The 13,465-nt window shown below is 42.7% G+C and overlaps 1 protein-coding gene across 2 annotated transcripts in view; it reads right to left on the reverse strand.

Annotated features, from left to right (window-relative positions):
• The window catches only part of PLXNA2 (plexin A2), a 611,865-nt gene that overhangs the window by 105,854 nt on the left and 492,546 nt on the right, over positions 1-13,465 (reverse strand). For both annotated transcript variants that reach the window (XM_084853404.1, XM_084853402.1), the window contains 2 exons: positions 12,178-12,314; positions 3,185-3,352 (listed from right to left, as the gene is read on the reverse strand). In XM_084853404.1, coding sequence (XP_084709530.1) covers positions 3,185-3,352; positions 12,178-12,314 — 305 coding nt within the window. The remainder of the gene's footprint in view (positions 1-3,184; positions 3,353-12,177; positions 12,315-13,465) is intronic.

The following is a 13,465-nucleotide window of genomic DNA, read 5'->3' on the forward strand; positions in this document are numbered from 1 at the left end:
GCAGATACTGCAGCAGTGAGGAAAGTGGCTACTGCCAGCCAAGTCATATTTATTCTGTCTTATTTACATCCAGAAAGCCAGTGTTTGACATGAGCTAGAGAAGTTCACTATGTACAATTTGGGCAGCCTAGAAAAATAGGACTAACAAGTCACTGATCACACAAAACTGGTTTGCCTAAGATATCAATAGCTGCAAGTTTTTAAAGTTTGGATATTCCATTTTTCTCAGCATGCTGTGCACTTCTGGAAATCAGTTTGAGCACAATTCCTCTAGGGATCTCCACAGCCAAGCCAGAATCTTCTCTTAAGAGTTCACCCCTGTCCATTTCCATCTCCCTTGTGGTCAGTTTGTTTTCAGAGTGTGAAGCTTCTGCACAAACATTTCATACTTCGTGTTCAGCTCTACAAAAGCCAAAGAAGTTATAGCAGTGAAGAAACTGACCCAATGTTTTAGAAAGTGGTCCATCAGCTCCTGTAGTTTACAGCGCTTCTGTGGTGTGCAGCAATGCATTTTGGGTAAACAGCATGTTTTGAGAGGCATCAGCTTTTTTATGCATTGGTTGTCTCTGGTTTTGTTTTATTCCTGACTCTCTGACGCTCTTAAGAAGCAGCCTTTAATGAGCAATTGTGCACTTCTCCAGCAGATGGGAGTGATCACGGGGCTCTGTTCGCTCTCTCGGAATCTTGTCACAGATTGCCATGGATGTAATTGCCTCAGTAATTACAATTGAGTTAATAACTCTGATTTTCCAACTCAGGGAACAGGGATGCTCTAACTGCCTAGCAATGAAGAATTCAGGTCTGTGGATGGGAGACATATTATTCCAGATAGTTTGCTCTTTAGTAATATACTGAAGGGGACTGAGATGTTTTCAAAGAGCTTTCCTGAGCTTCTGTAACTACTGTTCATAGGCCCAGCAAATGCAAACGATGTGTTGCTCTTAAGGGCATAATTCTTCAAGTTGCTCAGATCCTCTGAACCCAGAAAATCCACAGGAATGCATGTGCCAAGCTCCTTGATGGATCAGACCTTATCCATAAATCTTCAGTATTTACACAAGTGGAATTAATCCCCTAGGAGCCTGAGAAGCTGGGTGTTGACAATGGAGAGCAAAGCAATGCAAGGGAATTACAGATAATAGCCCTTTCTCTCAAATAGGGGACTTGGCTCTGCTGTGCTGAATCACAGTCCATATTTTCTTTTCTGTGGGGGGCAGTAATCATTTTTAAATGAGTCTTTTTAAAGTTAGTGTTGATACTAGAGTCATCACCAGTAAAACACCAAGGGCTGAGAGGGCAAACAACAACAACAAAAAACAGCTGCAGAAAGTTTTGTTTTTCATTATTCCTCAAAAAGTTTCTGTTGATTAAATTTATCTACTTTTCAATACAATACAATGAACATCTTTCCCCCTCCTTCCCTTCCTACCTACCCCCTCTGGGTTTCCTCCCCCACTCCCTTCATATAGTCCTTATAAATATACTTAGAAAATAGAGCTATCCTGGAGGAAACATTTGTTGTAATTAAAACAGAACAGTTGACTGTGAAATGTATTTATAGAATTTGTGTCTGTAAAGATGTAACTTTCATCAGAAATTTCACTCCAGTCTTTTTCTACCCCCGCCATTTTTTTCTGCCCAGTTTCTAGAAAGAGGCATTTAGAGAGGAACTGGGTAGGGCCGGGGGTGGGGTGCACATGTGTGTGTGTATAGCCTGTGCTATTTGGGTTAAGAACAGGTAGAAACCTAACCAAATGTACATCCTTATTGAAATACTGGTAGCAAAAGTATTGAGAGGGTCACCATGAATCACCCAAAGTATGCATGCTATCAGTTAACTGTGTAGTAAAGCACCCCACTTTACTGCATTATGAAGTATTATGAAGTATTGTGCCTAGGATACTGAAGTGTATCTGTGATGTAAATCTACTTAAAGTGAAAGTTCCAACTAACAATTCATGTCATCCTCAGATGAATTGAAGTCTGTCTCATTATACCACACAAACATCTCTGGTTTTCAAGCACACCCAAACCAAAGGCGCCTCCATAAATAATTCTGGCAAAAACAGTGTAGACAGATTACTCTGTCCCTAAACAGCTGCCCAGAAAGGGTGGATGCTCACATAACTCAGTTTCACTCCATAAAGGAGGAGAGATTTCATTGCACTCTGGTTCATGGCATAAGACATGGAATGGGGAACTGCCAACCCGGAGGCTTGATGCAACCCATGACAGATATTCTGGCTGTTGGGCCTCTCCTCATTGGATCCAGACCCTCCTTGCTTCTTTTTCCTTCCCAAATCACTCTGCAAATTGCAGAGGAGGTGCAGATTGCTCCACAAATTGCAGGCATGGTGGCCTTGATTCAGATTGGGACCCTGGTGTGGGGAGAGAGTAGGGAGCTTCAACCCTTTATCCCCAGCGGTAGTCCTGATCTGGACCTGCACTGGCAATTTGCATTGGGGGAAAATGTTCCCATTCACTCCAATGGATTAAAGTCCCCCTACCCCACATGCCAGGGGTCCAATCTGCATTGGGCCCCTTGTACCTGCAAATTAGAGCTTTTTTTCTAATACGAGTTGCAGGCATCCTCCCCGCTCCTGATCTGGACTGGGACTGCAGCAGGGGAGGGTTAAAGCCTCCCAATCTTCCACACTAGGCCCCAATCTAGATTAGGGCTTTGCATCCGGAATTTGCAAAGTGATCTTGGAAGGAAGAGAAGCAAATAGGAGGTGGGGCCAAGGAGAAGAGGACCTGCGGGAGAATGTGTGGGCGTCAATGTGTGGATAAACCCCCAATAGTGATTAAGGCTATCCAAGCTTGGTTTGATTTTGGAAGGATTGTCTCCAAAGCTGCATGGTTTCTCCCAGGTTTTTGGGAGGAGGTGAGTTCCATATCTTAAGCCAGAGGTGGGAAACCATTCCCTCCCCTGAGGGATGCATTCCCTTAGGGGTAATGTGTTAGAAGCTGCATGCCAGTGGTGGGTGGGTCCACAGCTCCACCCATCCCCACCCTCCATCCGTCTTCACACAAGCACACGCTTGATTAATCCATTCACTACCTTTCCCTCTCACACTCACCAAAGCATGCACTCGATTCATCCATCTTCTGTTGTTCTCTGTCTCACATCTCCTGATCCAAACCATGTGGATCCTGGTTCCCCTACTGTTAAAAGCCCAGTTACCTGGCTATGCTCCACTCAGGCTCAATACGCTGAACTTTGGGGTCATCGATGTATTCAAACTGTAACATGCTCTCTAACTGGGCCCGGTCCACACTGACTGAGACATGCACAGGGCCTAGGCCATGAGTAGAAGGTGCAGAGACACAGACAATCTCGTTTACAGATCTCCTGTAAGAGAGAAGGGAACACATGAACCTTCAACCAGTAGTAAGACAAACAAGGGATGGTAATACTCTTAACATTCTTGTAATGGTCTCTGGTTGAACTACAGAAACAATCTATTGGGTTCACTTTAACACAAATCTCTGGGGTGAGATGTGGTGCCTTCCTAATAGATATGGTAGCTACCAGGAGCAATCATGCCACAGCACACACATTAAAGTGTTGTCAGCTGAAGGTATGGTCACTTTTGCATTCAACTGGCACAGCTCCTTGCAATGTCTGGACTAGAACTTGCTCAGGATTATAAATCTGGTGTTGCGATTCAAAATTCAGGAGCATATGGTAGAGTCCTGACTCTACCACTTCAGAACACATGTGGGGGATTGCTTGTTTAAAAGTATGCCCATGTCAAGATCTTCTGTCCTAGAGATAGGAACATAGGAAGCTGCCTTATACTGAGTCAGACCTTTGGTCCATCTAGCTCACTGTCGATGACACTGACTGCTGGCGTCTCTCCAGGGTTTCAGGCAGGAATTTTTCCTGCCCTACCTGGAGATGCTGGGGATCAAACCTGGGACCTTCTGCATGCAAAGTATGTACTCTACCATAGAACTACAGCTCCTCCTCTTTAGACAAAAAGTTTACTAACTTAATCCTGCCATGAAAATTGTATGTGTGTGTGAGCAAGGGGGGCGCAGGAGAGCACACACAATGGGGAAGGGGGGGAACCACTGTATGAGACATGCATGTCTGTTTCACATGTCTGTTTTGTGGCAGTCTGTTTTTAAATAGAAGCAGCCAGAGGTGGCTATTAGTTTGAGAAAAGGAATGGTGGAGGGACTGATTAACTCTTACGTCTTACCTTCCCTGCAGTTAGTCTGCTCAGAATCAATCCCCATGCTGTTTTTCTCCTCACAAAGGAAAAGATATCTGGGTGCGAAAACAGCTTTCCCCTGTGGGTGGGAAAACAGCTTGCAGGGAGGGGTGATTTTGAGCTAACAAATGGCAGGAAAAGACAGAGTTAAATTCCCTCCTACCTCATCTGCCACTTCTGCTTCCAATCACAGCCTCTCAAGGCTGTCTTTTGTTAAAATAATTTTTAAAAGTCTGTGGAAAGAAACCCAAAATTGTATGTTACATTCAGTTTGGCCCAGAAACACTGACAGATAAACATACAAAGTCTTGAAGGTTCTTGGCCTTCTTAAATAAAGCTGTAATATGCATGATTAACCATAATAATTAACAGCAATGCTCCTTAGATCAGATATGGTGTTGGCATACAATAATGGTGGGAGGAATCAATATACAATACACATCTGAGGCTCATCGGCAATGGAAAAAGGGCAGTTCATGCCCATCTCTTGACTCCTTCTGTTGCAATTAGAGAACTACAAATGAAATCTGCAATGAAATGTTACATTTTAGAAAGCTCCTGTTCAGGGTTCCAGCCAGCTAGCCCTCTTCCAAGATACTCCATTCCATTCCCCATCCCTCGAAGTTTTGTTTTTTCCTCCCAGTAGTCAGTCAGCATTCTGTGCCTGCTGTGTATGTTTTGCCCTCACTGAATTGTTTTAGGGTGCCCCCCATTTAGGTTTTTCCCTAAATGTTTTTGTACTTCTACAAACCATGGAGACTTCCAAAGTTTGCTGATACCTCCTTGTTGTGTGTGGATGGCACCATGTTGGTTTTTGGTGCCTTTTTATAAGAAGGCAATTGGGACTGATACACAGGACTCAAGAAAATGTCATTTGTTTAAAAAATATTTATTTATTCAATTTATATCCTACCTTTCTGACAAAATTGGTGCCCAAGATAGCTAGTAAGGCAGCATTAAGAAAAAGAACCATTTATTTTTTTCCTCTTGTTATACTCTAATGCAAACGCATTTTTACAGCACCATTCTGTGGACAGTATCCAATACTGCCTGCACACTAGAAGGATCCACTACTAGTGCAACGAGTGAAACGCTCGTTTCCAGACTGGGGCAGGTTAGCGGAGCTTGTAGAAGGGAGCTCTGCTGACCTGCCCTGATCTGGAAACAAGCATTTCTGGAATTACTGTTGGAAGCATTAGTTCCTGTTGTGCAAGTAGTGGGTCCTGCAAGCACAATAGAAGCACTGGGAGAGCAGCGGCAGTATTTGATACTGCCCCATGGCAGTATTCTTTTTGTTCCTAAAAAGAACAAAAGACAAGTCTGTGCCCTGAGGAGCTTACAATCTAAGGGCCTTTCTATAAGAGGCCTGTATTATGCACTCACAATTTCTCACTTATGATACTTTGTTGGACCTTTACACAACATCAGCATCTTCCAGGGCCTCTCCCGTGGTTTGCAACCATTTTACCAGGTTTTTCCCCGCAATGAGGAATGTCTGGTATTATTTGTGAATGGCAGGATAAAACCTAGTGTACTTGCACAATTCTGCTATTTCACAGCATCACCTAGTGCTTGTATAATGGAACATAAAGGATGGAAGAGACAGAAAACCCCTGGAAAAAAACACACGTAAAGGAGCTGATCTTAAACCTGCAAAGAATCTGGAAACAGAAGCCTCAGTAAAGTGTGGGTAAGCCCTTCCCTTGATCTTGATGGGCCTTGACCATGTAGCCTAGAGTTATCAACAAAAGTTGCGGGTTAAAAGTCTCATGTAGAAAAGCCCATTATCTTGACGGGGAGGGGTGGGGGAATTAAAGGGCATAGGAAGTAGTGAAGAAAGAGTGAACGTTAACAATTCAAGAGAGAGAATGCATGGAGGAAGGGATGAGGCAAAGGAAAGGGAAGAAGAATAAGCGAGGTATGTTGTCAGGGCCCAACTTCAGTACTGCGGTGGGCCTTGTAGGTTATAGCCAGGATTTGATTAGAAGTAGCCTGGGAGGGCTCGGGCCTATTCAGTTTCTGGAATGTCAGAGTATCTCTGTCAGTGTTCTCAGAGCAGAGCCAGGGGGAGTCACCCAACTCCCTGTCTACCTGCTGGTCTAGCCTTGGCAGGCAGGGAAGCTGGAAACTGTCCATTTGAACCTGACAGAGGTGGGGTGGGGTTTGCAGAAAGGTCACCCAGGTTGAAGCATCACTGCTGGAGGGCTGAGCAGTGCCGTCCTGTTCAGACAGGGGCCTTGCTTAACGGCTAAAGGCCCTTGTCTGTCAAGGGGTGTCCTACAGTCACGCCTTCCCTTTTAAGCTGATGCAAAGGTGAAGAGCCTTTGCTAGGAACATCTCGTCTTCATTGCCCAAAGCCTTCTCTGTTTGGATTCATCATAGTCTGGGCTTTTGGAGGCACTGTGCACATGGACTGGAACTTTGGATTGTTAAGGACTTGCCATGAAAAGTACTGTGAGGCTTTTCATAGACTTGAACTCTCGTTGCTATGGATTGTGTGTCTGTGTTTGTAGTCAGCTCAGTGTACGGCAGGCTGGGTTTGATCTACGACTTTTGGACTTCCCTCTGCCAGAACTCATGCAGTGTGAAGCTGCCAATGCAAAAGCAGTGGCCTGGAACTCCTTGCATGTGTGGGTAAGCCCTTCCCTTGATCTTGATGGGCTTTGACCATGTAGCCTAGAGTTATCAACAAAAGATTCAAAGTTGGACTCTCTATGGGTGTGGGTTGTTAGGCTTTGTTGTTGTTGTTCAGTCGTTCAGTCGTGTCCGACTCTTCGTGACCCCATGGACCATAGCACGCCAGGCCTTCCTGTCCTCCGCTCTCTCCCGGAGTGTGCTCAAGTTCATATTCATTGCATCGGTGATGCTATCTAGCCATCTCATCCTCTGTCGTCCCCTTCTCCTTTTGCCTTCAGTCTTTCCCAGCATCAGGGTCTTTTCCAGAGAGTTTCCTCTTCGCATTAGGTGGCCAAAATATTTGAGCTTCAGCTTCATTATCTGTCCTTCCAATGAGCATCAGGGTTGATTTCCTTTAGGATGGACTGATGTGACCTCCTTGCAGTCCAGGGGACTCGTAAGAGTCTTCTCCAGCACCACAGTTCAAAAGCATCAATTCTTCGGTGCTCAGCCTTCCTTATAGTCCAGCTCTCACAGCCATACATTACTACTGGGAAAACCATAGCTTTGATTAGACAGACCTTTTTCGGCAAGGTGATGTCTCTGCTTCTTACTATGCTGTCTAGGTTTGCCATAGCTTTTCTCCCAAGGAGCAAGCGTCTTTTAATTTCATGGCTACAGTCACCGTCTGCGGTGATCTTGGAGCCCAAGAAAGTAAAATCTGTCACTGCTTCCATTTTTTCCCCTTCCATATGCCAGGAAGTGATGGGGCCAGATGACATGATCTTAGTTTTTTTAATGTTGAGTTTCAAACCAGCTTTTGCACTCTCCTCTTTCACCCTCAACAAGTGACTCTTTAGATCCTCTTCGCTTTCTGCCATTAGGGTGGTATCGTCTGCATATCGGAGGTTGTTGATAATTCTCCCGGCAATCTTAATTCTGACCTGTGATTCATCCAACCCGGCGTTTCTCATGATGTATTCTGCATATAAGTTAAATAAGCAGGGTGACAATATGCAGCCTTGTCGTACTCCTTTCCCAATTTTGAACCACTCAGTTGTTCCATGTCTGGTTCTTACTGTTGCTTCTTGACCCTCGTACAGGTTTCTCAGGAGACAGGTAAGGTAGTCTGGTACTCCCATCACTTTAAGCATTTGCCACAGTTTGTTGTGATCCACACAATCAAAGGCTTTAGCGTAGTCAATGAAGTAGAAACAGACGTTTTTCTGGAATTCTCTTGCTTTCTCCATGATCCAGTGAATGTTGGCGATTTGATCTCTAGTTCCTCTGCCTCTTCAAAACCCAGCTTGTACTTCCGGTAGTTCTCGGTTTGTACTGCTGAAGCCTAGCTTGTAGGATTTTGAGCATCACCTTGCTGGCATGTGAAATGAGCGCAATTGTGCGGTAGTTTGAACACTCTTTGGCGTTGCCCTTCTTTGGAATTGGAATGTAAACTGACCTTTTCCAGTCTTGTGGCCACTGTTGAGTGTTCCAGATTTGTTGGCATATTGAATGCAGCACTTTAACAGCATCATCTTTTAGGATTTTAAATAGCTCAGCTGGAATACTGTCATCTCTGCTAGCTTTGTTGTTACTAATGCTTCCTAAGGCCCACTTGACTTCACTGTCGAGGATGTCTGGCTCAAGTTCAGTGACCGCCCTATCATGGCTATCAGAGACATTAAGATCTTTCCTGTATAGTTCTTCTGTGTATTCTTGCCACCTCTTCTTAATCTCATCTGCTTCTGTTAGGTCCCTGCCTTTTTTGTCCTTTATCATGCCCGTCTTTGCACAAAACGTTCCCTTGAGATCTCCAATTTTCTTGAAGAGATCTCTAGTCTTTCCCATTCTGTTGTTTTCCTCGATTTCTTTGCATTGTTCATGTAGGAAGGCCTTCTTGTCTCTCCTTGCTATTCTCTGGAACTCTGCATTCAGTTGGATATATCTTCCCCTTTCTCCCTTGCTTTTCACTTCCCTTCTTTCTTCAGCTACTTGTAAAGCCTCATCAGACAGCCACTTGGCTTTCTTGCATTTCTTTTTCTTTGTTATCCCCTTCTAACAAGAAGGGGATAACTTCTTGTTAGGCTTTACAAGAAGTTATCCCCTGATTGCCTGATGGGTTCATTCCAGGAATCATTCCCTTTCAGTTTTTGGGGTTGGAGCCCTGTGAAAGGATTGTCTGGGTTAGGTACCCAGGAATCCAGAGTCCCTTCCCTTGTGTTCAGAACCGTGGAGATGGCAATGGAGAAACCATGCTGAGGATCTTAGTCACGGTAGTAGTGTTTAGCTTTGGACTGTTCTGGAATTACATAGAGCCTATAGCTACTGACTATCAGCTATTTGATTTCTGAAGAGTGTAACCATAAAGGTTTTGCTGTGGGATTCCCTGCAATAAAGAGATCTCACTGATTTGGGTATCCAGTGTCAGATTGCCTGAGCGTGTGTGCTGGGGGGATCAGGAAACCTGACATATGTACTGCTACAACTGTGTGCAGCCTGGGCCTTAGTAAGAGCCAATTCCCCTCAGACCTTAATAATTCTCAGCCATTCCCTGCCATGTCCTTCTTCTGTCTGCCAGTGCCTCATGTGAGCACAGGCATTTTAGCATGCCAGAGACCAGACTTCAGAGAAGCCTGTTTAGCCCTTGTGCGAGATCCAAAGCGACACCTCACTGCTGGCAAAGAGTTACCGCAAGCTCCCTGTGATCAGTTAATTAGCTTTCTGCGCTATTACCATGTCGTCATGGTGAATCTCCCCACTCCTCCGATCAGAGGCAGGAGAATAGAGGGATGCTGTAATTATAGTGAATCTCATTAGAAACTGCTTCATCTAATCAGTCGCTCTGCACATCATGAGTACATGCCAAGTTCATCACCTACAAACCGTGCAGTAGAAAAAAGAAAAAGAAATAGGCCATGTTATGACCTTGTATGGAAATACTACTGGATTCTAGGCAATGCTGTTTTACCGGTTTATACGAGGTAATTAGATAATATGGTGAATTAGGAGCGGTGCTTAAATGTAACCATTTATTTATAAGGATTATTGTGCTGGACAAAGTCTGGGCATGAAAGCACCCATTCCCACACTTTCCCTTGATCTATATGTTGGAATGAAATAAACTTTAAAAACTTTTCAGACCATTATAAAATAAGGGCTGGATGTGCCTGATCCCATCTGATCTCGGAAGCTAAGCAGGGTCAGCTCTCGTTAGTACTTGGATGGGAGACCGCCTGGGAATCAGGCCTCCTGCATTGAGCAGGGGTTGGACTTGATGGTCTTGTAGGCTCCTTCCAACCCTATGATTCTATGAGGTCTATGATGTTCTATGAGTCTTAGTAGCATGCTGTAAAGCTTAGCTATGCCCTTGAAGGCTTGAGGGATTGGTGCTTCACCATCCCAGAATCCTGATTGGTCAGTAGATGTATAGAGTATTATTTATTTTATTTATTTATTATTAAATTTATTAATCGCCCATCTGGCTGGTCACCCAGCCACTCTAGGCGATGTACAACATACAATAAAACATTTTAAAACAATAAAATATTACCCTTCCGCTTCCTGTTTCCAAATATGGAAAGTGATACAGAAGAGGGAGAGCACAGTATGGAGCACTTCAGAGGGGAACCTTCACTACTTCTGCCTCATACTTTTCCACAATGGCACTTCCCCTCCAACACACTCTCTTCTGGGATGCTCACACCTTTAAGGAGACATTTTTGAATGCCTTTGGACATTTTTAGGAAGAAAGTCAAGACCATTGTTTACTCTGCTAAGGTTTTTGTGTTTAGGACCTTAAGGGAAAGGAACAAGTAGCAAATTCCTAAGTCTAGATCCAGCGTTGGATCCAGACTTAGTCATACTTAGAATAGATTCACTGAAATCAATGGAATCCCATTGATTTTAATGGGTTAAGTATGACTAAGTCTGGATCCAACATGGTATTCACCATAGCTTGAAGTATTGTGAAGTTATTATTTTATGATGGATGTTATTTTATAACTGTATTATATTATCATAGAATTTATTTTAAATTGTTGTTGTATAGCTCATTAGCCAAGTGAAGGGAGGGTGCTTTTGCAAAGTGAAAAAAAGGATAAAAGTAAATATCTGCCCTCAGGTACCCATAAGGGACTCACTGAATTAGTAATCTGTGAAAACTGCCAAGGGAACACTCAGCACCAACCATGCTTTCTTTCTAACTATTCATGTTACAATGCACCATCCAGATAATCCATCCTACTGTCAAAGAACAGCAGCAGGAAGGGTGCCATCCAAAGGTATTCAGGTATGTTTTGGCTTTCTTTTCAAGCAACAAATCATGTGGTGTAGTTGGAAATTTTTGTTTGTCATTTTGTTGGCCAACAGGGCTGACAGTAGGCATATAAACCAGCAAAAGGCAGAGCTCTTCAGAGGTCAGTGGTGTGTCCCAGCGCCAATTTCTGAGAGATCCTACACAAGTCCAGACTTAAAAGCACATCTAAAAAGCAAAGGCTATGAAGAGAAAATCTCATATACAGATACAAAATGAAATAGGTGGTAAAATTTAACCAGGCATACTCTGCTTTCCTTTTTATCTGTTCCCAAGGTATAAATGAACTCTTTATTGAATCAGAAGAGAACATACTAAGACTGTTAGCTTGCCGTCCCTAATCTACCCTGTTCCCAGCCCAGGCATAAAATGGGTGCTGGACTGTTTTATTTCTTCAGAGGCTGCAGAAAGCAGCAGTTCTGATATGTAATGTCTCCATAATACACTAGTTTGGATCCCACCCAGTATTTCTTACACAAGTGACCATGTAAAGCATGAAGTCCATAGTTATTTACTGGTTATCATGGTAGCATACTATTTATATGGGTATACAAAATCAGTGTGTATAAATCAGAGTACTGCATGTTTAAGGAATATAAATGACAAATAATGTGAGATGTGCTTTTTTCTTTAAAGAGTAAAACAACAGGTGAAAATCTATATCTTAGATTTTTAGGAGAAAACTACAATTAAGCACAGAAATTAAAATACAGATTACATTTTCTCCTGAGAACAAGGGGATAGAGACTTTTAAAGGGATTATCCCAACATCAGAATGTGCTTGGGATTTGGGGAGGAGACAGGATTTTAATATATTAAAATAAGCCAATAGATAAAATTAATAAACATTAACTCAGTTCATTGCTATGCATCACTCATCACTGTCAGTGACAGGATGGCTTAAGGTGATTAATGAGAGGTTGGGTGTTTGTAGCTGGAGTAGCTTAAATGCTGCCCAAGGAAGCACAGAAGAGATTATTACAACACACACACACACACACACACACACACTTGTTCTAGCCCCCTTACCCATAAAACTCGCAGGTCTGGTTTCCCAGCAGCACCGACACACTGCTGCCAGCCCCCAGAAAATGGCCAGTGATGGTCACCATAGTTCCTCCTGATTCCGGCCCACGGTTGGGACTCAGAGAGCTCACTGCAGGATTCTTGAGAAGAAAAAAAGAAAAAGATAATCTCCTTTTGTCTGATGCTCTTAGAACACAGCCCTAAGATATATTTCTATAGTTGGAGATAGGCCAAGAAGGACTTTTGCTGAAGGCCCAAAATACATGACCAAATATCACTAGTGATAAGACTTTGAATGTTGTAGCATTTTTTTTTTCATGTTCTTTTATGTGAACGATTTCATCAGTTTGGTGTTTGGATGTGGGAAACTGAGGCTCAATCATTACTGAACTATGAAGCTCACTGGCTGGGCTTGGGCTCTCAGACCTAACCCACCTGACCTCACAGGGTTGTTGTGAAGCTAAAACACTGCTTTGAATTCTTTGGAGAAAGGCAACATAACAAACAGTAGTAACAAAATATAGCTATGTCACTGAATTATGTATGCCATTATTGTCCTAAACTAAAGAGTTTTCCTTTCTACACAATACTTTTCTTGCTGTGATTTTGCAGTCACGTGCAAGATGGAATTATAGGAAGAATTTCATTTATTAAATAAATATTTGCATTAGACTTCAGTCAGTAAAAATAATAACATACAATTAACTAAATTAATCATATAGACCAATCACACAAGGTGAATAAATCAAATGCATTCATTAAGTTATGCTGAAGTTCCAAAGAGTTCACTGAAGAAAGTATACAAGTATTGCATTATCCACAAATCTTTCTATAGCAATCCATGGGAGCTTCATGATACTATTGTGCTGCCTTTCTTTCTTTTTTAATTAACATCTGTAATAAAACTATACCAAAGTTCAAAGAAGTTATCAGCTCCATTATTTTGAGTCCTTGCTGCTCTTAATTGTTTGGTTAATTTTTCTGCCAGGGCAAAGGTCCATAGGTGATTATACCATGAATCAATTCTACCATTTCTACCTCTTTGCAAACAGATGGCTGTGAACACATGTGTGCAAACAAACATGCATAAACCTAGAAAGCTGTATGAATTATGTAGGATTTAAAATGAGGTTATTTTAGAGATGGCAGTGCTAAGATAAACTAAGGTCAATTGGTGCGCTTACAATTAGTGATGGCTGCTTATTCTTACAAAAAGAATCTGAAGAAAGCAGGTACATTTAAATTTGTTTTCAGTTCATGGATGTAACTAAATTGTTTCGCTAATTCTTCT

This window comes from Heloderma suspectum, chromosome 4 (genome assembly GCF_057233095.1).
Source record: "Heloderma suspectum isolate Gila_16-S chromosome 4, 16-S_ref, whole genome shotgun sequence".
NCBI lineage: Eukaryota > Metazoa > Chordata > Lepidosauria > Squamata > Helodermatidae > Heloderma > Heloderma suspectum.